Below are 23871 nucleotides of genomic sequence, written 5' to 3'. Positions count from 1 at the left end.
TTTAGATAGGTTTAGAAACACAAATACTATTGTGTTACAATTGCCTACAGTATTCAATACACTCACATGCTGTACAGGTTTGTAGCCTAAATTTTTATAGCCTTGGTGTGTAGTAGGCTATACCATCTAGGTTTGTGTAAGTACACTCCATGGAGTTCAAACAATGATGAAACTGCTTAATGATGCATTTCTCAGAATGTATCCCCATCATTAAGCAAAGTGTGACTGTATATATGTAATTTTCTATAACATGGCTGTAGTTCAGGAACTTAGCTAAGTTTTATGCCAATTTCTTATCTGATAGCTGTGACTTTTAAGGCGCAGATTGCTTCTTTTCCTTTCCAATGATTACAGAAGTTGCGATTTCCCAATTTTCCATATTCTGTAAAGAGTCCCTTACTCCTTAGTAGCACCATGGGTTTTCCCAAATTGGGAATGCTGCATTTTATATCACATAAGTCAATTATGTCTGCAAACTCAGCCTTCACATAGAGAAATTATTAGTAAATTCACCGGACCATCAGAGGAGAAGCACTTACCAGAACATGTTTCATCAGAGGTGTGGACAGAAAAGCCAGGAACACAGTTGTAAACACAGAGGCCACTCTTCAGAAAGAACCCATGGTCACAGAGGTGACAACGGTCCCTGTGGCTGCACTGCAAGCACCCCCGAGGGCAGGCTATTAAAAAAGGAAACACTAAATGAGGCTCAATCAAGGCAACACCAGCGACAAAGAAATAAAGGGCTTGCAACCAGAAGAGTCAGAGCACATGCAACAAATGAGCCCCAACTGTAACAAAAGAGAATACTGACAGTTTCCCTACAGAATATATAGGGAGCTGATCTACAGAGAGGAACACTCCTCGCGTTCCACAATGCGATCTAAAAATGTTACACCTAAATGAATTGTTTAAAAAGTTAACCATACTGACTTGTAAGAAAAGACCTTTGTAGTGATTAAGAGCATAGACTCTTTCTAGGTACCCTTCCTCCTCTAACCTTCCCAGCTGTTGACCTTGGGCAAGTTCTGTTTAACAATCGGTGTCATAATTTTCTTGTCTTAAAAATGGGGACATTAATAGCACCTAATGCAAATAATTGTTGGGAGGATTACATGTGTTATAATGTGCAATGACAAAAACAGTGCCTGGTACACAGGAAGGGCTCAGTTTTTCTACTACCACCATTGTATCTCTTATTATTATTGTTTTTAGTAGTAGTATTTAATAGTATTTTAAATACTGGAGGGGAGCAGCTATTAATAGGACATAGGATTACTTATTCAGGTCAAGTTAACAATTTTCTATGAAGAGTTTTTACTGCCTAATTTTCCTGCTTTCTTAGTTGAGATTTTGTTATAGAGAGGCTACACGGTATAGTTTAAAGGGCCCTGGATTAGAATCAGAAAACCTGGGCTTAACATCTGATGTTAAGTTGCTGTGATTAACACTTTTAAGTCTCTTATTTTTCTTTCACTTGTAAGACAGGATTCATAGTGTCTGTCATATTTTATCAAGCCATTGTGAATATTAAATTAGATAATGCAAATGGGGTAAATTTAGTGATATGTAAATGCTATGCTGGGTTAATAGCATTATTAAATGTCAAGTATTACAGTGGGGCATACAAACCAAGTTTTGATAGATATGATGAGAACAAACTGATAAAACTCTTTTAGCTAATCCAGTGGACAAGCAGATTAAGACTTGGGGTTCAACTTGAGTTTCATAAAAGCTCCAGTGTGTTTCACTAAATTGTCTCCAAAAATCCCATTCTTTAAGGATATTATGCCAATGTCAGAATCATGGGCAATTTAGTCTAAACACTAAAAATTCTATGTCTATATCAACAGGGCTGATCCACTCTTAATGGATCCCTCACTGTAGATCAATAGAAGCGTTACATTCCATAAAATATTGGCTTTGTTTCCATAAAGACCTTTGGGGAAAATATTGATTTGTGTAAGAGAATATTGGCTTACACTCCTATATCCTAATTAACCAACATATGGCAGATATGCATGGGAAGCCATCAATTACTTAGGCTAAGCTCTCTGGGCTTTCATTCTGCTTTCTAATTTAAGTATTCTTGGATACCTGAGAGTCAGCACATGTGACTTACTTGCTGCCCTCACTTCTTTCCAGAATAATCAGCACAGTCTCCAAGTTACCTGTGCATTTGTGCTTTGCATGATCTGCAAAGTACCCCTTCCCACATTCCTGGACACACTGGGCTTCCAAGAGGAGAAATGGCCCTTTGCAGCGGGTACACTCATGGGGACCTTGGCACTGGAGACAGTAGCTGTCACAGTCTGAAAGACAAAAGTCAAGTCATCAGGAATCTGTGTGGCTTTCCAGGGGCTCCAGGCCTTTGTGGAAAGGCAGCATGAGATGTCCAGCAGCAGTACAGCCTAGTGTACCGGGCAAAGGACCATATGAAGAGTCAAGGAGTCTGGGTTCTGGTTGTCACTATGATACTTACCAGCTGGGACACTTAGGATTAGTCACTCTACCTCACTGAGCCTGTGTTCTTCTCTATAAAATGGGGGTTGATATACTGTCCTACCCACCCATGGAAAATGCTAGATAAACTATAAAGTGAATGACAGATATCAGCAGCTATTACTATTATTATTATTATTATTATTATTATTATTATTATTATTTGAGACGGAGTTTTGCTTGTTGCCCAGGCTGGAGTGCAGTGGCACAATCTCGGCTCACCACAACCTCTGCCTCCCGGGTTCAAGCGATTCTCCTGGCTCAGCCTTCCTGAGTAGCTGGGATTACAGGCATGTGCCACCATGCTCGGCTAATTTTGTATTTTTAGTAGAGATGGGGTTTCTCCATGTTAGTCAGGCTGGTCTTGAACTCCTGACCTCAGGTGATCTGTCTGCCTCCGCCTCCCAAGGTGTTGGGATTACAGACGTGAGCCACCATTCCTGGCCTAAGCAACTATTATTATTATTATTATCATTATTATTATTATTATTAGTCCTTGGCTCTCAGTACTGTTTTGCTGAAATGTCGACCTTTCGTGGTTCATCAAGTCAGTTTTCAGTCCCCCAGGAATACTCCTAGGAATGCTCTCTGTGCACTTTTGATGGGAATTTCAGGGTCTGAGAATTTGGTAGTGCTCAGTTGAGGCTAAAAGGGATACTAGGCCAGAGACAGATGATTGTGAGCTATATGGTATACAGAGGGTTGAAGGGGGCAGATAGTGAAATAATCGGGTCTTCCTATGTGCCCAAATGCCCAGGGTACAAACACCTTCCCACCTGGAGGACCTGACTGTTCAATTTTTAAGAAAATCTGAAAGTAACAGCTAACACATACCTGTTTGTGTGGTCCTATATGCCCAAGATTCCCATATTGCCCTCAAATTTTAGCAAATGTCTTATTAGGGCATGGAAGATGAAAAGGGGAAATTTTCATGATAACAAAGATAGCTCTTAGGAAAGAAACCAGAAATGGGGTAAAAAGCCAGAAGGGGAAACTTGCCACAGTTTCCTTCTGAGAACAGTACAAATCAGAGGTGGCCAAGGTATGGCTGAGCACAGAGCAGGGCCTCTACACACTTACTCTTGCAGAGGCCCGAGTCCTGGTAAAATGATGACAAGCACTGCTCCACGCAGGCCCCATCCTGGAGAGCATAGCCATCCATGCACTGCAGGCAGTCTGTTTTCAGGGGCCCACTGCATGCACTGCAGCTCCAATCACACTCTAAAAAGAAAGTCTGCATTAGATTATCTTCCTTTCTGTCCACCCTCAGACACAGCAATTCATTTATGAGGACTCTGTCTGCAGCTGCAAGGAGTAAAATAAGGACAACGTAAGAGATGTCAGATAAGTAGGCTTAAATGAGGTTTCCACTTGTAGTAGCCTGAATGCTTCTCTGAGGTTTAAGTGTTCCCTAATTATGTTAGACACGGACATGTACAAGGAGCACTCTATGCTTGTGCTGAGCCTGCTTGTTGGCAGGGCTGCTGAGAAACCAGATCACTCTGGTCTTAGTTCTTTATCCCTGTGCCATATCAAGTCTTCATGCAAAACCTGCCGCAGGGAGTGGCCAACTTGTCCCACAAACCTAACCCTGACTTCTTCCAAATACTCAATGTTCAATAGGTAAAGAGATATCAGACACTCAACTAAGAATGCATCTGCTGCCACCAATAACACCAGCTGCATGGGTTTCTATCTCTCAAAACCAGGCATTGACCAAAGTGACAGAAAGAACCAATGATGTCAGAATTATATGGGGCATAAAGGTGCTGTCCAGAAAGAAAGAGGTTGCTAAAACAATAGAAGGTCTCATTTAGGCATTAGAACGGACTCAATTACATGTTAATTTGCTCCATAAGCACCTATGGGATAGTCACTGAACAGCAGGAGGGGGCAATATAAAGGTGGTAGGTGTAGAACTTGTCATCAAGGAGCTTATGTTCTAGAGGGGTCTAACCTTGAATGTGCATGCAAATAATCCAGGGGGGTTGTTAAAAAATATGGATTAGGCTCAGCATCAGATTTATCAAATCAGAGTCTCAGGGGTTGTGTTGGGGCACAGGAAAACATGTTGCTGCTCTACTTGTTATTGTGAATATTATAGTTGTTGCTGTTGCTGTTGTTTTTAATGGCCCAGGCAATTCTGACGCAGTCAGAAAACTCATGTTTGAAAGCCAGTGTTGTAGCTGGTAAGGGAAGTGCTACCTGCATGGAAGATGGGATGGGATAGCACAGTTAAGTGCATGGGTTTTGAAGAAAGGTAAGTCTGTATTCAAGTCATGGCTTTGCTACTTTTTCTCTATACTATCCTACAATCATGTTTTTATCTATATTATCCTGGTTTCTCACCTGTAAAACATGGGTGAGAATAGTACCCATTTCATAAAGTTATTGTGAAGAATAAAATGAAATAATGAATTTAAATAATTTAGCACAGTGCCTGGCATATAGTAACAACTCAATAAATGTTTGCTGCTGAACTGTTTCTCTTAGAGAACCTATCTCCATTCAGGGCCACCCTCGATCTCACCTTCCATTCCTGCTAAGAAACTGGAGAAACCTCTCATTAGTTACCTTTTCTCTTCCTTGGTAGAATATTTCTAAGTCCCAAAGAAATCAGGTAAATGTGCAAGACAGTACACGTGCTTCCAAGATTTACAAAGTTAATCCTATTCCTTTATTTGGCTGAATCAGTCCTGAGGGAAAATGACTAAAACAGAGCCTTGAAAACTGCCAGCACAGTTATGAAATCATTTATAATGGAGTGGATTTGTGATAATCTTGTTTTTCACCACAAACTGACAGCTACTGGTTAGAAGGCAAAAAAAAAAAAAAAAACAACAGAAAAAAAATTCTGTGGTCTCGAGCACAGCAGACCACCTAAGTTGACAACGAAGTAGAATTTCTTGGAATGGAAAGTGTGTAATTTTGCAGAGCCTTAAAGCATCCTAAGTTTACTTGACAGACGTTTGACCACCATATCCAAGCTCTAGCTTCTCTGCCAGAATCAGAGGGATAGAGAGAAATGTGGAAGGAGGCAGGAATGAGGAAATGGACAGGAGCAAGTAAAACCTGTTCTTTACCTCTGCTTTTCTCTTGCTGAGCACTACCATTCAAAGTGCGTAAGCCCCGAGAATTCCAACTACTGGAGAGCAAAGAAAAAGGCACTTGGCATTTGACATTATCTCCTTATAAATTTCCTTGAAGACAGGGACTACATCTTCACTCATTTAAGTATGTTAAGCAGAGATGAACACATCAGACACTACTCCTGACCTTATCAAGCTTGGAGGTAGCAATCTCGAGTTGTAAATGCAAACACCTACAGCCCAGGAAAGTAATGTATCTTCAGAATAGGCCTTGTGTGATAGAAAGGGAATGGTGGGGACTGCTGAACTGAAGAGATCCTGCTCCATCCAGCAGGGATGACAGCTACACCGTTTCAACCTACGGTTGCACTGTCAGGATACATATCCAACATTACTAGAGCTTCACTGTCGGGATACACATCCAACATTACCAGAGCTTCTGGTTAAGAAAAAAACAACAACACTTGAAAATCTCAATTTTTGTATGTGAAATCTTCTGATTTTTAAAAGGCAAATAATTAAAGATTTTAAAGCATTGAAACATTAAGTAGACAAAGAAAACATGTCTACGGGCCAAATATAACCTGAGCATTTACAATTTGCTACCTCTGGTCTTGTTATCAAGATGTGGCACAACATCTGACACAAATAGGTGCTCAAAAATATATGCTTAATAAGTAAATAAAGGAGTGAATTAATGAATATATACATACATACACAATTGTTGCTATCATCAGAGACAGTCAAAATATATGATGACTGGTGTTTTCCCAATATGGAAAACTAGACATCAGTAGTAAAGTGGTATCACTGTGTAAAAGAATCTTCACACAATTCAGGAAGAGCTTTACCTTTGCACGTGTTGGTGGAGAAGTCAAGATAGTACTGTGGGGCGCAGCTCTCGTATTGACATTCCCCAAAGAGCAGAACCTTGTTTGGATCTCGGCAGGAGGTACAGCTGGCCTGTGAATCACAGCTTCCACAGTGTGTGTTGCATGCTGAGCAGACACGAAAAGAAAATGACCAGATGATTACAATTGCAAATACTGAAGCACTGATCAAACCTAGACAGATGTTGCATAGGAACAAAGCCTTGTTCCAACCTGCTCTACATTTCATTATGGCTCATAGCCCTCCCCTGTGATCAACAAAAACAGAAAATATTAGTTTCCGAAATAGAAAAGGGTAATCTTATTTTACAAAGAATATAAATTGCAAACCCAAGAATGGAAATCCCATATCCAAATTGCTCTGTGATTCAGCAACAGAATTTATGCTTACTCTAAGATCCCTGGAATTACAGTTCAGAACTTAAACCTTACTTCTTCAGGAATCAAGCCCCCTTAAGTTCTTAATGTAGATTCAGGTTTTTGTGTGATGCCAACATTAAAATTAGGCACCAACTTTATTGGGGAGCTTGGGAAATCCCATACTTTAAGATACAAAGGACTTGAAGGTGAACTGGTTTATTGATTTGCCTAGTTACAACTCTTAGAACGCAGCCACATAACTCTGACATTCAGGGATGATCCCCCAATCTGGTCATGCTTCCATCTTCCCTCATTTAACAACTGGCATTTCTCCATCTACACAGTTGTTCACGCCAGAAACCTCCAAGTCTATCTTGACACCTCTCTTTCCCTGACTCCTAATCCAATTACTCACTGGATCCTATTTATTCAAACTCTCCGATATAACTCTCAGAACTTTTTGCTTTTTTCCATATCCACAAATGCCAATATTTCTAAGCCATCATCATCCCCTGCTGAACTACTATCACAGCCTCCTAATTGGTTTCCCCATCTCCGCTCTGACCCCCTTGCAATCCATTTTCCATGCATCCACCAGAGTGGCTTTTAAAATTCATACAGCTCAGGTTTCAGAGTACACTTTTGCCTTCAAACTCAATGTCATTTTTCAATCCTGGAAAATTTCCAGCCATCATTTCTGCAAATATTGCTCCCCTACCATTCCCTCCATTCTCTCCACCTGGAAATCCTATTATAACATGCATATTTGAATCCTCTTAATATAATCTCCGAGTCTTTAACTCTTAACTCATTCTTCAGTCTCTTCTTCTGGGACCTTTGTTAACTTTCTATTCTAAAACAGGCCTTGCATTATAGCATGCTCTACATGTTTTTCATGCCATGTATAGCAATTTCCATTTGAGTGATTATTTGATTAACATTTGTATCTTTTAGGCTGCAAACTTCATGAAAGCAAATAACAGGTCTGTTTTGTTCCTTGTAATGTTAGTCAGCACCTAGCTGGTTATCTGTCATATTGTAGGTGTTCAATGAACACTTGCTACATAAATGAAATAAAGCCAGATATTGCATAAGATATATACAAGCACCAGCATTTCTGTCTCATTCTGAAATCTTCTCTAAGTACGTGTCAGAGGAAAAGTACAGAGAGAAACCCAGTGAGTTTTAGATCTATATGATATCAAAGTATATGGCACAGTGCAGGAAAATTACCTCCCTGAAAAAAAAAAAAGAATACTATTGTTTCACCTACAAAGAAAGACATTGTTATAAAACATTCATTAGAATATGCATATTGATAATTTAAGGTCCTGGGAAAATTCTAGACTGGATTTTCAGTTCTAATTATTTTCAATAATTAGAAAAGAATATTTTAACTGTTGTAAGCTTAGATGAGACCAAATTTTTATCCCTTTTTTTTTGCTAGAATTTTTATGCATGGTGTATCTTAATTTTGGCAAAGTGTTTGATAGAGATTCCAAAAATAAACTTGTGAATACAAAAATGAAGTGAGACCTACTAGTTGTAAGTGGATTTGAAGGTGGTTGAAAAGCATACTCAAATTGTGATCAGCAAATCTTTATAATTGATAAAAATAGGTCCACAGCAGAGTATCACATTAATTAAGCCTTAATTTCTTACTTGATCAATATTTTTATCCATGACTTTAATGGAAACAAAGAAACCATGTCAATAATATTTAAATATGCCACATGCACCTATATAGAAAACATACATAGTTAAGTTTCACCAGCTGGAAGAACAACAGTTCAGTTACCTTAACCAGTTGAAATAATGAACCTACAGTAACGAAGTGAAATAAGCAGAACTCTAAGAAAAGTCCCGCATTTATGTTCTAAAACCAACTGTACAAATACAGGATGAAGAAGACCTGCTTAGATAGCAGTTCCTATAGAAAAAAAAAATCTAAGATTTTTAGTCAGTAACAGTCTTGATAGTAACTAAAAATGTGATGATATGCAACATAAGGGTCAGCTGGTCCTCTTTTCTTGACATAGAGCTGCAAAATGAGGTCCCCGAATGCCAGTTCCCCAGCCAGGGGTCAAGGCCAATTTCTTGCCCTAGTGTCTGAGGGTTTCTTATGACTTACTTCCACCTGCCGCTGTGTTCCTGAATCTTCTTTTTTTTTTTTTTTTTTTGAGACAGTTCTCACTCTGTCACCCTGTCACCCAGGCTGGAGTATAGTGGCATGAACACAGCTCACTGTAGCCTCCACCTCCCGGGCTCAAGCAATCCTGCTTCAGATTCCCATATAGCTGGGTCTACAGACACATGCCACCATGCCCAGCTTATTTTTTAATTTTTTTCTAGAGACAGGATCTCACTTTTTTGCCCAGGCTGGTCTCAAACTCCTGGCCTCAAATGATCCTCCCACCTTGCCCTCCCAAAGTGCTGGGATTACAGGTGTGAGCCACTGTGCCAGGCCTGAATCTTTCTACAAAGTACTCATTCCCCCTTGGAACGTTGATGTATACCTCAGCCCCTTCACTCACTTCTGAAAGAAATGGATTCATGCTGAGCATTTTGAATTGCTGGAAGACTTTATGGAGGATTTGGAGGGACACAGTAGTGTCACACTGAGAAACAGGTGGCTTCCATGACTTCTTCCTCTTATCCCTTTCCAAAGTAATGAGTAAATGGCTGACCCTGTCTGACACAGAGCAGTTCTGTAGGTACCAACGTCCCTCGGGTTCTCAGCTTCCGTGGTATTACATTCAGACCCCACAAAGTACTTACTAGTACTGACGCAGACATCTTGGTGTGGCCACACCTGGAGTAGCAGGGGCAGTTCTCTGAGGTCAGTGACCCCCATAGCAAGTGCAGGAGGACAGTGAAAAAGTGGCAGAGTCGACCAGAAACCACTGAGGGAAGCTGGGATGTGCTGTAACCATCACATCTGTGATGTGCTGAAAGGGCAGAGGGACCTCACAGTGTGGGGGTTCAATCACCTTCTTAAACAGACTTGTTTTCTGCTGTAGGTCTAAGAAATGGTCATCCACTCCTACTTCAATACTCCATTGGCTCTGGGTCTACACGGCACAGAGATGTCAAGGTGGGGAATGACAGTAATCGTGTGAATGAAGGAGGAAGCTTATTCTATACCACTTTGGAGGCAAGTTCTAGGGCCAATTAAAAACAACTGTCCAACAACTCTAGCTCCCCAGCAGTGGAACCGGCTTTCTTCCGTGGAAGTCTGTGGGGGTGAGTGAAAAAGAGTCTCTGCACTGGTGCAAGATTGGCTTGAGTAACTCTGGAATTCTCCTCCAATACCAAAGCACTATGGTTTCAAGTACTCAGAACCTTACGTATCATCTCTTTTTTAAAGTTCCTACCTCAACTGGTGACCCTTAGATTTTTTAATTCAGTTAATAGTACATCCTCTCGAAAGATTCCTATAACTAGAATATCTGGAAAGCTCTCCAGTCCTCACTTCCTTCAATAATTTGGTTATGACTGCCTCCCTTAATACTGATTACATTTCCTCAAAAGCCCTTATTGCAGAATTTCTAAAATTGGCAGGCCTATAATTGTCTATAATTATGAGTATTAGAATAGAGCGTGTTGAATCTTTTTTTTTTTTTCTGAGACAGACTCTTGCTCTGTCACCCAGGCTGGAGTGCAATGGCGTGATCTCAGCTCACTGCAGCCTCCGCCTCCCAGGTTCAAGCGATTCACCTGCCTCAGCACCCCCGAGTAGCTGGAATTACAGGTGTGCACCACCATGCCCTGCTAGTTCTTTTTGTATTTTTGGTAGAGATGGGGTTTCACCACATTGGTCAGGCTGTTTTTTTTTGTTTGTTTGTTTTTTGTTTTTTTTTGTTTTTTTAATGTACTAGAAACTCAAATATCCCAACTTAAGAGCATATTTTTTCAATCTTAGAATGAAATTTAAGGACTAAACTTAGGAAATTCTTAATCCAACTGAAATATTCTATGAAATTCTATTTACATGGGATCATAGCAAATGTGTTTGTGCAGAGGCCACCCTGCCCCAAGACAAAAACTTCCCAGAAGAGAAATAATTCAATGCAATGTATTTTTGTCACCTATACTTCATACAATGGATTCTATTTTTTCTTTTGAACTTTTATTTCTGTGATTCCACTGCTGTGAAGAGCCTAATAAATCTAAGTCACTATTTCTCCACCAGCACTCTCTTGCTCCTGAATAGAACATGGAAGTATTTCATTCCTGTCTCTTGTATTACAGAATCTACAGATTCTGGCAGACAGTTGATATACACAAAGCAAGGTTTTTGTTACAAAAGCAATCTTCCCACTAGCCCAAAAAAGTTTGTTTTTAGATCTCCAGTACCTCCACAGATGATGCAAAAGGGTGAGTTTCATATAACTAATGCAAATCTTTGCAAGGATCTCAATAAACTAACAGTAATATCTATCTTCCTATCTATAAAATAGAAATATCTTTACTACTTTATTTGCCTCTCATTTTAGATGATGATGATAAAAACAAAATAATCCTTAATCAATACTGACAGCTTATTCTCCACTATGGTCTATATTAAATGTAATAACATTAGAATGTAGGTACTGTTATTATCTTCCTTTTACAAAAAAAAGAAACTGAGGCCTAGTGGTTAATTGGCTTGCTCAAGGTCATAAAGCTCTAAGTAGCAGTTAGGATTTGAACTTCAATTCTCTGACTCTAGAGCCCACTCTCCTAACCACTACTCCACAATTCCTTCAGCATGGTACCCCTAGAACACACAACTGAAATACTACCACTGTATTTGTTAACTGTCATTTTCAAAAGTATAACAATTTTTTGTTTTTGCAAATGACACTTTGGTGACTGAGATAAAATAAGTGGCATCAGCCTATCATAAATGTTCTTTCATCTGTGAAGTATATCTTAATTTTTTTTTCAGGCAGATTTACCCATTCCCTATTTTATCCTAACCCTTTGTGCCTGACTCAAGGTAATTAATCACATTCTGACTTACTTGAGAAATAAGACATCTATATAAGTAACTCCCATACAAGTCCAAATAACTACTGTTTGGGCAGAAATGGAATATTTCCAGCATGCAAAACCTTGTACACTGTCAATATTCACAAACACATGTAGAAAACAAATTAAATCCAGAGACGTGCTTAGTCCACTGATTGCATATTAGAGCAAGCTCCACTCTCTGCCTAGGGTCATAGAATGGGATTGCTGAGAAAAACTATAAAGATGAAACAAACTAACACTTTTATTTTTTAAATGAGATAACCTGGACAGAGAAGTTAAATAACCTGCCCAAGATCACACAGCTGGCATTTACAGAAGAGACCCCACCGCCAAGCCCAGCACTTTCGATTAGGCTGATATCTGAGCCATAATCTGCTAATGGCAACCTTATTGCCTTTGTAGATTGGTTTTCTTCCTTTTATAAAAATAAAGGCTACCAGGTGAGAAGATGGAAGTAAGAACCTCGCATTTCTTTCAATGGCTCCAGAAAGGCAGGAAAAGAAGGAAAGGAGAGAAGGTTCATTGGAAAAACCTACGCTGGCAAACATGATTGTCATCAAGATAGTGCCCAGGGAAGCAGGTGGTGCTGCAGGTGCCAGTGTGGGACAGCACGAGGTTGGTGTCACATGAGGAGCAGGAGAAAGGTCCTCTGCCCTGGCAGGTTCTGCAGGAGGAGTGGCATTCTGCAGAGGAAAAAGAGACACAACAGAAACCATGATGTCAGATTCTCTTCCAAAGCAGCATCCCAAGTGTGGGTAATAAAGTCCCAACACTGAGAACATTGGCAAGTCTGGTTTACAGTCCCATGGAAGTGGTTTACACTTCCTGCCTCCACTCTCTCTTAGGAAAGGTTGATCCTTCCCAGCTACTACCCGAAGAGAACCTCAGGTGGCAGCTCCAGCTCCTGAGTCCAGCACTTACTCACTTTTACAAGCTCCTCTCTCTGCATAGTATCCTGAAGGGCAGTCAGGAACACAGTGGTCCCCGAGCAGCAGGTAGTGGGCATTCTGGCACCTCAGGCAGATGCTCCCAGTGTTGTGGAGATCAGCTGCACAGTGCTGGCACAGGTGATGGCAATCTGGAGGGGGAAGGGGAGCACAGAGAAGGCATGGGTGCTCATGAGCACAAAGTCTCATCACTGCACAAAAGGGAAGAAGAGATTTCAATTACAAACACTGCAGCTGACAGCTGGAGAGTAGCCCAAAGGCAGTGTATATCAGTAAAGTAGAAGCTTGGGACCTGTACAAATTGTGTGTTTGAGGTTTTTAGCAAATGGCCAGGCCCAGCACAGTGATTGAGTTTTCATCCCTTTCCAACGGAATGACCTTTAGATACGAGGGTGTCACGTGATAGATACTTGCTAGGAGTACAGAGAGAACTTCCTGACTAACAGAAGCAGTAAGATAATACTATCAACATCTCCCCTGGGGGTCTGAGACTGGAGTGCAGCTTCCCCCAACCCCTTCACAGTAATAGAGGCAGGAGGCAGAGAAATTCTAGGTGGACAGGGCGGGTGGGTCCCTGGTGAAACCCCACCTTCACCATAAAACAACAACAAAAAACAGCCTGAAACCCATGGCCAAAAGTCCAAAGTAAGTACTTATATTCCTGTTTGCCTGCCCTCTCCCAATTGGTTCTTTCTAAATCATGCCTTTTTACCAATTGAATGTTGCTTTTTCCAAAACTACCTATAGCATGCCCCACCCCCATCCTGTGCCTATAAAGACCCCAGACTCAGTCAGTAGAGGGGAGACAGCCTGACTTTAGGGAAGAGACAACCTGATTTTGGGGAAAGACGACCTGTCCTTCTCGTCCCCTCTCCAGCTCCACTCTCTTCTGAGAAATGTTTTCATCACTCAACAAAATTCTCCACTTTCACCATCATTCAATTTTCTGTGTAACCCCATTCTTCTCAGACATTGGACAAGAGCTTGGGACCCACCAAGTGCCAGTACCCAGAAAAGGCTGTCACACCAGCCCTTTGCCCTCACCAGTGGAGGGAAACCACCCCAGCAACAAGGCAACACACCATCTGGGTGCCACCATGTTTCCCTTGAGGCGACATGCCTGGTTTGGCTGCAGGCCCCCCATGGAGCTTGCTCTTGTGTCAGTGCCCGGAGTGCCCAGCCGGATCCTGTACTCACTAACACACATGCTTTCTCCTACAAGGGGTTGAGCACAGCAGGCTGAGTAGATGAGGTGCCGCTGCCATGAGTCCGGCAAAGAAGCTGAGAAAAATCCTGCATCAACAGGGCTCCTGAGCCCTCTGCAAAGCTCCTTCTCACAGATTTGGCCTTCCAGAGTCAGTATACCAGTCTCAGCCTTCAGTATGAATGGACTGGGGTTAGTAAATAATTGGATTGAGTTGCTGGAAAATTTTGGTCTTTAACTGGAGATAAAGTTATGAAGAAGAGTTGTGAGTTGAAAAGTCATATTTATGACCCAATACATAGTGTACAGTAGCTCTGTAATACCAGTTGGGATTAAAGCTATAAAACAAATTATTTTGTCCAGACAGCCCTGTCTCTTGTTCTCACTCACATAATAGTCATTCTTTAATAAAGAACTTGATTGTGTTCAGTTTCCTTTGTAGGTGAAAACTTCCTGCTTTCAAGTGGTAATTACCCTTTAAGTCCCATTTATCATCCTTTATCCCAAAGGCAGGAGAAAACCCACAAATCTCAATTTACCCACCTCAAATGAAAAAGGAGTAAGATCTAGAAAAGAGAAAAGAAAGAGTTCTGGTTATGGGGCCTTCCCACCTTCACCTGTAGGATTCAAAGCATTTGTTTGTACTCGCTAATGCACCACCCATGGCCCCAAAATGTCTTGTTTCATCTCAACGCTTGTAGTAGAGATTGTGATTTCTAGAAAATCCATGTTGGTAAAACAGATTCCTGCCCCTGGAATCTGTTAAAAACAGGTCTTTCTCTGTACACTGTTGGTGATCCTAACTGTTGATCATCTGGATGTGTTCCCTGTACATGAAGCAGATCTTCCTTTCATGTCCAGTGCCCACTCATCCACATGAGAACCCTTCAGAGGACCTTCATAGCCACCCCAGAAGTTAAGCCACAAGAGTCTGCCTCAAAAATGCTGATTGTTTTGGCAGCATACAAACTAACAGTCTCAAACCTTTCTGTGAACTTTGGGAGTTACAAATTACAAGCAGCCTTTTGCTAATATTAGGAATAATTCATGATATCCTGAGAGCCAAATTAATCCTCATTTCAGTCCTTCAGTAAACTACAAAGGAAATTATGACTGCATTGAGGGAAATATGAGAAGGAGACTACTTTCCCCAGATTTGGTGTATGGTTTCCACATAATGCCAAGCCCTTTGTTCTCTCTTCCCTATGCCTTCCTTACAGTGCCAGGAGCACGATCCCAGCTGTGCAAAGGGAAATTTAAAAAGCTTCAAAAGTTGCAAGAGCAAATGAAGGTGATAGTGTTTTATGACTACCTTAACAAGTGGGTAAATGTTAGGATTGGAAACTTAGGAAACACTACAGATTCAAGGCTCCGTTATCTGAAAAGCCACGGCCTATCCTCTTTAAAGCAATTTCTTTCAGAGCTTTCTGAACTTGGGCATGCATCAACAAGATCTGCAGGTGTTCAGTGGTCTAAAGACTAGTTGCATCTAACAGATGCTTTCTCTAGCATGCAATTAGAGAAACATAAAAGAATAATTACCCAGGGGATGCTTTCAAGAGAAAGTAAGCAGACCCCTATAGTATTTTGTGGGTACAACAAATAAGTAATTATGGATTTATCTGATCTTGGGATCTCTGTTTAAATAAGGAGTGTAACGTGTGTTAATTATTCTAAAGGAAGCTGGAGCCAGGTTATGGACATTCCTTCCCCCTCACCCAGCAGTGCTTTTCAACCCTTATTACTCTTCTGAAGTCACCACCCCACTCTGCCCGCCCATTCATGTCTTCCCAGGTGATCTCATCTACATCACTAAGCAGAGCATGCTGGATTCATTCCTTTCACCTCAAAACATCTATCTATTCCTGTTTTTATTTCATTTCCTCCCTTCTCCCAGGATAAAATGGCTAATGCCTACACCTATATTCTTGATCCAATTTTCAATATTATTCCACCTGTTTTCCCCTATCTCTCTTTTCAACCTTAACTTCCAACTATGCTCTCCATTGCCTACTGTCCTAAAAACTTTTCTCTACAAACAACTCATCTCTTGCCTTCCCTTAACTACCCAACTTCCTTGCCTCTCTAACTCCTCACTTCATTGTAAATCTGTCTTCAAAATATTTTACTGTGGTATTACTCTTGAAAAGGTCTCTGATGGCCTCTTAAGGACCAGATTTAATGGCCTCCTCTAATTCCTTATCCTACCTGAAATCTCTGCAACACAAGGCACTGTTGACTGAGCAGCCCTCCTTCTCAAAACTCTCTCCTCTCAGCATGAGTGACACAGGTGCTCTTCTTGGCTAGGTTCTCTTTCTGTGCCTCAAACCGACTTATAAATACATGGGTTCCTCACAGCCTTTAACTTTTTCTATCCTCCTAATCAAGTCTCTGGAGTTCTTAAACCAGACATGGCGGTTTGGCAGATTTGGGTACACAGATGCCAGAAATCAATGGAAAGGTCTGAAGAGTTGGAGAGACTCTGAAATTACTCAGGGCCTCTGCTTCCTTCCACAGCTCCATGTTAAGCCATAAGAAGGCATCAGATCAGTCCCCAAACATATATTGCACGATGGAGTGCCCAGAGTCAAAGGAGAAATCAGTACATGACATCTGAAAATATAAAATGATCAACTCCAAGTTGCCCAATACATCACATTTATCCAAGTTAGTTTATAGTTCTACCTCACACAGGAGATTACAAACACTCGAGTGTGCAAAGTTGAACTCTCTAACTCTTTTTGTTCACTACCTGTATTCATTCTACGGTTTAAAAAGTCATGCTGAACACCCACTCCTGTGAATAGACTCATTCCAAAGCAACAACCTGAGTGGGACCTATGTTAATCCACTCATGCAAACTTTCCTCCCAGCTCCATCATATGCAATCCCCCAACAGAAGACCAATTATATCATTAGGCTCTCAAGGTTGGTTGACTGATTTTTATTAAATCAAGCCGAAAAGAATAATAAGTCCCCAAAACCTAGGGAACACTTTTGTCTTCAGAGGCTTGAAGTCAAAATCTCTTTGTAGGAGAGAGTTTCTTGGGAGACCTCAAAATGAGTAACGATCTGCACGGAAAGAAGCCAGAAATCAGAGCAACAAGGGCTTGAGGATTAATACCAATGTTCTGACTTATAACCAGAAAAGTATAGTTCCCTAGGGCAGACTACAAAACTCAGGCAAGACAGGCTACGAGTAGCCGACCCCACAGGGCACCACCTGTGAGCAGGCTTCAGGTACAAGCCCGGGGATGCTGTGATCTACACAGAAGGGCTGAGCAGGTTCAGACAGCGATCTAGAGGTTTTATTTTTCTGACTACAAAGAAGGAAACATGAAAAATATTTTTACAAAGTATAAATAAGCATAAAAATCACCCTAAGCATGGTAGTTCGGGGTCAATAACTACTAACGTTGACATTTTTTTCTTTTAGTGCTTTTTCTATACAATTTTACATATAGAGATTTTTACATAGATTAGATTAAATGTGGACACTATAGTACCTTTTTTACTCAATATCATCAGCATTCCCACATGTCATTAGGGACTCCTGTAAACATCATTTTTAGCAGCGAAATCATATTCCAGTATTAAGTAAGCAAACAAAAAAACTGCCATTTTTCTTACAGTTTGAATATTTACTTATAATTTGTCTCCATTTTTATAACTAAGGCTATGATAACACTTTTGTGCATAAATCTTTGTCTGCATCTCAGATTATTTCCTAAAGGACTATGTTGAAAGGGTACAATTCATATTATTATTATAGTTTACATTTACTGAGCTCTAAATATACATTGGGCAAAATATTAATTATTATAAACACATAATTTCATTTGAAGAGAAAAAGTAGGCAATGTTATTATCCCCATTTTATAAATGAGGAAACTGAGACTCTGAAAGGTTAAGTCATTTGCTTACACATACCATATATATACTAAGTCCAGAGCATACAATTTTAACCACTACAAGCACGAAAAAAATGTAAAATTCTTAACTGATATTATAAATTTCATTCCAGAAAGTTCCTATCGACTTGTATTTCAAGAGCCATTTATGAGACTGTTTCATCATAATTTTACCAGTACTAAGAAATTTAAAAACAGTAAACCAACCTTGGCTAATTTGGTTGGTGAAAATCGGAGTTGTCATTGTTTTACTTTGTGTTTCTTTTATTATAAGTGAGGTTAAGTATGAAAAGAGTTTTGTTTTTCATTGAAACAACAAAAATGTTCAAATGGCTACTACACTCCTGTAATTTTCAGCATGGTGGGGGAAATGATTCTGGATGTATCATTTTAATTGAGTATTTAATATGCACAATCAAATAATAAACTGAGGTGTCAATCAGTGAGTTCCTTCCTCATCCACTGTCACCATCCCCCATTGGACCAGGAAGCATGGGGTCATCATGTGTTCCCAAAGCTATCAAAATCAGACCTACAAAGACACTATACTTATAGAACCCAGGACACAGGAGATAGAAAGAAAAAAAATTGTGTTTTTTGTTTGGTAAGACAAGGTGTCCCTCTGTTGCCCACACTGGAGTACAGTGGCAAAATCATATCTCACTGAAACCTTGAACTCGGGGCTCCAGGATCCTCCTGCTTCATTCTCTTGAGTAGCTGGACCTATAGGTGTGTACCACCGGGTCCACCTAATTCTTTTATTTTTCATACAGACAGGAGTCTCACTATATTGCCCAGACTGGTGTCAAACTCCTGGCCTCAAGCAATCTTCCCTCCTTGGTTTCCCAAAGTTATGGGATTACAGGTATGAGCCACCTCACCTGGCCAAAAAAGTTCTTTAATGTGCATTGGAACTAACAGACCCAGGCCCTCCCCCACCAACACAACCCCTACACTCTCCATCTCCCTACCTCAACCTAAAAAACCTTCCAACTGAAGGGGAAGAAAAAGGAGAGGGACCATTCCCTTTGCTCCTGCCTGCCCCTCTTATGGAACAGGTTGGAAGTAACCCAGTAGAATGTTCAAGATTCCAATAGTAGAGTGCGCTTGGGCTATGTTTCTTGCCTTAAAGAGGGCTGTCTCCAAATTTTGTCATGGGGACAGTGGGCTGAGCAACCTGAAAACATGGTGGACACTGAGGTGGAGGACTGGCATGAGACTGTTACAAACGTCCTGTAGAATGCTACAGGGATAATGATAGGGTGCCATGAAAGTACATAACAGGGGTACCAACTTAGTCCAAGGGCCAGGAAAGACCTCCCAGAGGAGGCTGAGACAAGAACACTGGTGGCAGTTAGCTGCAACAGGAGCAGGGCAGGGGGAGAATGTTTGGAAAGGGTTCCAAGAGGAGGGAAAGCTTGGGCAACCCAGCAGTTGAACAGAACAGGATGCCTTCAAGGAACTGAGAAAAGTTCAACATGGCTGGATCTTAAAGAACACACAAAAGAGCCACTCAGGACCTGGGTAGGCCAGTTTTGCAAGACATTGTAAGTCAAGAAAAGAAGTCTGGATTTTATGGTAAAGGCAATTGGGAATCTCTCTCTCTCTCTCTCTCTCCCTCTGTGTGTGTGTGCGTGTGTGTGTGTGTCTTTTTTCAGTTTATTTACCGAGGTCTCTGTGTTTTTGTTATAGATTTAAATGAGAATTTTTTTTATATGAAAGGCAACTCATGTTAGGAGAAGACATCAAACCAAAGCAGAAAACTAACAATCTAAGAAAACTCTGACATACAACAGCTCTTGCCATGAAACCCTTGCTGGAGGAGGAAAGCAGGCTCCTAACTGTTCTCTCCCCTCCTCCCCTCCATTGCATCTGCAGAAACCCCTTTTCTGACAAAAACATCCCTCTGCTGAATTGTTCTCAAGGGGCTTATGCTGGAGTAGGCATATTAAGAATATTATGATGCAAATACATGAAAACTATCGTGACCAGGAATGGAGATCCTTGAGAAGGAAGAAAAACACACTTGTGGTTTCTCTTTGCATGACTGGGGAAGACCTTTTCACTCATGGTCAGTTCTCAGAACTCCTTTTAAAAGGAAAACAAAGTGGAATTTGGCCAAATCAGTGGTACCGAGTAGGTAGCTCCCACACAGTTGTTAGAGGGGGGAAAAAAGTTATTGGAGTAAAAATACTAGGAAATCATGGAGAATTTGAAGGCCCACGAAAAAGGTCAATATGGGTTGCATCACCTGGTTTTCAAAATCCACTTCAGGCCAGGAGAAAAAGGGTGCTACTCGGCTGCATGTGTGACAATTTCCAACTGCCTTGTCAGTTACAATTGGAGATAATAAAGAGACAGAACTACCCCCATGGCCAGCCAAATGTATTAATTATACAATCTAAACATAATTAAGAGGTGGTATGAGCCCCACATCTAGGCACCGTGGGAGGTAACTATGTGACCCAATAAACTGCTATGACACCAGTCATTTTACTCACAGTAAAGTCTATGGGCATATTTTCTACAAACTAATCTGATTTGGAGGCAACTTTTGAATTCTTCTTATTTGGTGGTAACCGTCTGATGAGCCCTCTAATTCAGATCTTTGATGGGCCCACACCATAGAAGCACATCTGTCAGAAACTGTGTCATTAAAATGGCAGCATCCTCAGAGAGACCAACAAATTCCAGGGTGAATTCCCCCTAAAATACTCCAGTCTGCCTTCCATGCCTGTTCCTGCCCACAGATGATACTGAAAACAATTTCACAGGACACAGTAGAGGAAGTGTATACGGTCACTGTTTAACTTGTATCAGACTGCAGTTACTAAAATAAGGGAATTGAATTTCCAAGCCACCACTCCAGCAGCTTCTGCAAGGATTAATGTCCCATTCAAAAAGCCCCATCTGTGCAGTAAGGCATCTGCATCTGACCTTCCTGCCTGTAATCAAAAAAAGGCAGGCTGACCTCAAATATGTTTAAATAGGGAGCGTGTATCTGTTAATTCCTTAAAAACAGTGCCTATTCTGAAGCCTGTCTCTCAGATTCCTCCCGCTACTACTCAGCAAGTAAATTCTTGTTTGTCACTATTGCAATTACAGTAGAGTCTTTAAATATAAGACTCATTAAGAGTCACAAGGAAAGAAGAGAGGCCCAGGATACATTTATGCTTAGGCTGTTTCAGATTACTGATGTATAATAAGTATGTGGGGGGAGCACAGATGGAATTCCAGTTGGTTGTATATGTACCTCCTTGCTAATAAATGCAGTAAATTAGCACTGTAAACAAGCAAATTAATAAACACATTACAAGGTAGCCTGAAAATGGAGTATTAGCTCCAGCTGAAATAAATGCATTTATTGTTTTTAAGCAAGCAGAAGATTCCAATTGTTTTCTAAATATGCACAGCATGTAGACATGCTAGAAATTTAAACAGATAAAAATATTAATATTTTGACTCAGCAGCTGTAGAATCCTCTAATATGTCACCCTGCAGCTGTGAGGAAATTGCATGTGGTCATCAATATGTGATGCTTTCTTCAAATCACAAAGGCTCTGCTTCAAGGATCAGTGAGGATTACCCACAATCATGATGGATGGAAGCACATGGCAGTGAAATAATTTATTTCACGTCTTTGGAGCAAAATCAAAAAAGCTTGAAGATATTAAAGTAAATGTGTACTGTCGACGCAATGGCTTTGGATGTTGGTTTTATGGAGCAGTGACTCCTTAGCTGATAAATAATGACCTATAAAGACAAATTTAGACACACAGTGAGATTTTTAATAATGCCCTGTCAGTCCATTAGGTTCTTAATGAAACGACATTAAGTGTATTTGGAAGTGGTCAAAATAATCAGCACTTGTAGCTGTTCTTCGTCAGGTGAAAAAGAAATGATTTCATGCCAAAACTCAGGGCCTTTAAAGGGCATAGAATTTGAATTCTAATGCCACTTTTAAAATTGATGGGTTTCTGCTTGTGAGATAAGTATGGCAGGAATCCAGAAAATAACATACAGATGACAGAAGAAAAAGAAGCATCCTACCTCTTTCCCTTTTGATCATTACTTTGTGCTCAGCCCACCCATAAGCTCTTACAAATCATGTATTCTTTTTAGAGGCTTTGAATTAGTACAAAAGCTACAAAACAAAACAAAACCAACCAACCAAATGAGACTTCTTTCTTCAGTGTCTGTGGCTATTGTTTTACTCTTAAAAAACTAACCAAATAAAACACGACAGCAGAATGACCTTCATGTTATAGGGCAGTGATTTCTACCCAGTGTTGACAAACTCACCGATGTGTTGGGAAGGCTGCCGTAGGAGCCAAGGAAACAGCTTGAAGTGGGGAGGGTAAGGGGAGGTGGCAAGTGGCAGTGTCAAATGTAAAAGCAAAGCTCTAGTTTTGGCGCCAGCTTGCACTGCCAACAAGGTGTCATGAGCATCACTCTTACCATGTATCTTGAAGCTTTGTATCCAATTTATGTTTTACTTGGTTTATCTCCACAAAAGAAAACAGTTCACTTCAATTAACATTTATGGAAAGTCAGCTGAGTATGAGGCACTGTGGAAGGTACTATAGGATTGAATCAGACTTGAATCCTTCTCTCAAGATGCTTAGGAAGGGATGACCAAAAAAAAAAAAACACACACACACACGCACACACACACACGCACACACACACACACACACATACACACGCCCCAAATGCAACAGGTGTCAAAGAAGGATCAGACAATATTTTATCCAAAGTGAATAAGAGGAACTTGAACTTGAGTGCTTATTTGATGTTTGCAGATGGTGCCAGTTGAGGGCATCCTTGTTAGAAGGGAAGAACATGTAACAGCACAGAGGCACACAAGAACAGAGCAGTGTGGCGTGGGGAAGAGAACCAGCATGGCTGGAGCTTTGGACGTTCACTCAGAAACCAAGGAAATCAGGGACCTTGAAAATCAGGGTGAAGGATTTACAGCTAATGCAATGGGCAATGGGAAGGCATCGACAAGTTTTCAGCGTCAAAGAGTGTTTTATAAACCAAAGTTGATATTCAAGAAAAGTTCTCCTCCCTCATCTTGGGAAGGACTAGGAGAGCTTTAGTGAGGAAGACCCTCTAGCAGAAAGAGAAAAACGAGGCTGTCGTCTAAGAAAGAAGAGCTTAGGGTTTTTGCAGCAGAAACAGAGATATGCAATATCTATGAGATATGGCAGTAATTGCAATATGGAAGAGGGGTTGTCAGGAAGCAAAGGTAACTAAATGGTTTTGAATTGTGCCAATTGAAAAATCAGTAGTGGGTGGACAAGGAAGTCAAGAGAAGGAAGGAAAGCACCTGTGGAGGTGGGAGGGATGAAGATGAAGGGTTTTCTTTGCAGTTTTCCTGTGATCAGATGTCCAGCAGGAAGAGAGAAATGAGGATCTGGAGGGGATTATCACATGCACTTGGGATGAAATCTAAGGAGAAAATAGAAATGAAGATTTAAGCTGTGAAAGACACAAGGGCCCTGGAGGAAAGAATATGGGAGAGGAAGAAGAGCAGGAAAAATCAAAACAAAATGGGGGAGATGAATGTGTAAGCAGAAGAGGAAACACCTGAGTGGAGAGATCAGCTCAGGAAGGCAGATGGGCTCTGGGACACTGAGGGAGGAGTTCCCTGGGGCAGAATGAGGGAGCTCCTTTCTCAAAGGAAGGAAAAAAGGTAATAGAAGAGAAAGAGATTTGAGGAGAAAAGATGAGGTTTGTTTGTTTTGTTTTATCAGATAATATAAATCTTCTAAACAAAAAAGAAAGCAGAGTTGTAGACTGAGAGTGAAGAGAGTATATAGGGAGTGTGTGGGAAGGCCATGAGGGTCAAAACCACAAAGCATCAAAAAGAAGTGAATAAAATGATGTCGAGAAGCAAGAGAGGGTCTTATGGAAACTAGATCGGTGATGAAGGCTGATGACACAGTG

At 40.8% G+C, this 23871-nt stretch overlaps 1 protein-coding gene across 3 annotated transcripts in view; it reads right to left on the bottom strand.

Annotated features, from left to right (window-relative positions):
- FRAS1 (Fraser extracellular matrix complex subunit 1) overlaps positions 1–23871 on the bottom strand; it is a 484406-nt gene that overhangs the window by 171853 nt on the left and 288682 nt on the right. For all 3 annotated transcript variants that reach the window (XM_004038871.5, XM_055385587.2, XM_055385586.2), the window contains 6 exons: positions 12783–12935; positions 12394–12540; positions 6443–6589; positions 3583–3723; positions 2172–2312; positions 540–680 (listed from right to left, as the gene is read on the bottom strand). In XM_004038871.5, coding sequence (XP_004038919.5) covers positions 540–680; positions 2172–2312; positions 3583–3723; positions 6443–6589; positions 12394–12540; positions 12783–12935 — 870 coding nt within the window. The remainder of the gene's footprint in view (positions 1–539; positions 681–2171; positions 2313–3582; positions 3724–6442; positions 6590–12393; positions 12541–12782; positions 12936–23871) is intronic.

The sequence above is a fragment of the Gorilla gorilla genome, chromosome 3, assembly GCF_029281585.2.
Source record: "Gorilla gorilla gorilla isolate KB3781 chromosome 3, NHGRI_mGorGor1-v2.1_pri, whole genome shotgun sequence".
Classification (NCBI taxonomy): Eukaryota; Metazoa; Chordata; class Mammalia; order Primates; family Hominidae; genus Gorilla; species Gorilla gorilla.
Note: the sequence above shows the minus strand (reverse complement) of the source record. Positions and strands in the feature narration are given on the sequence as shown.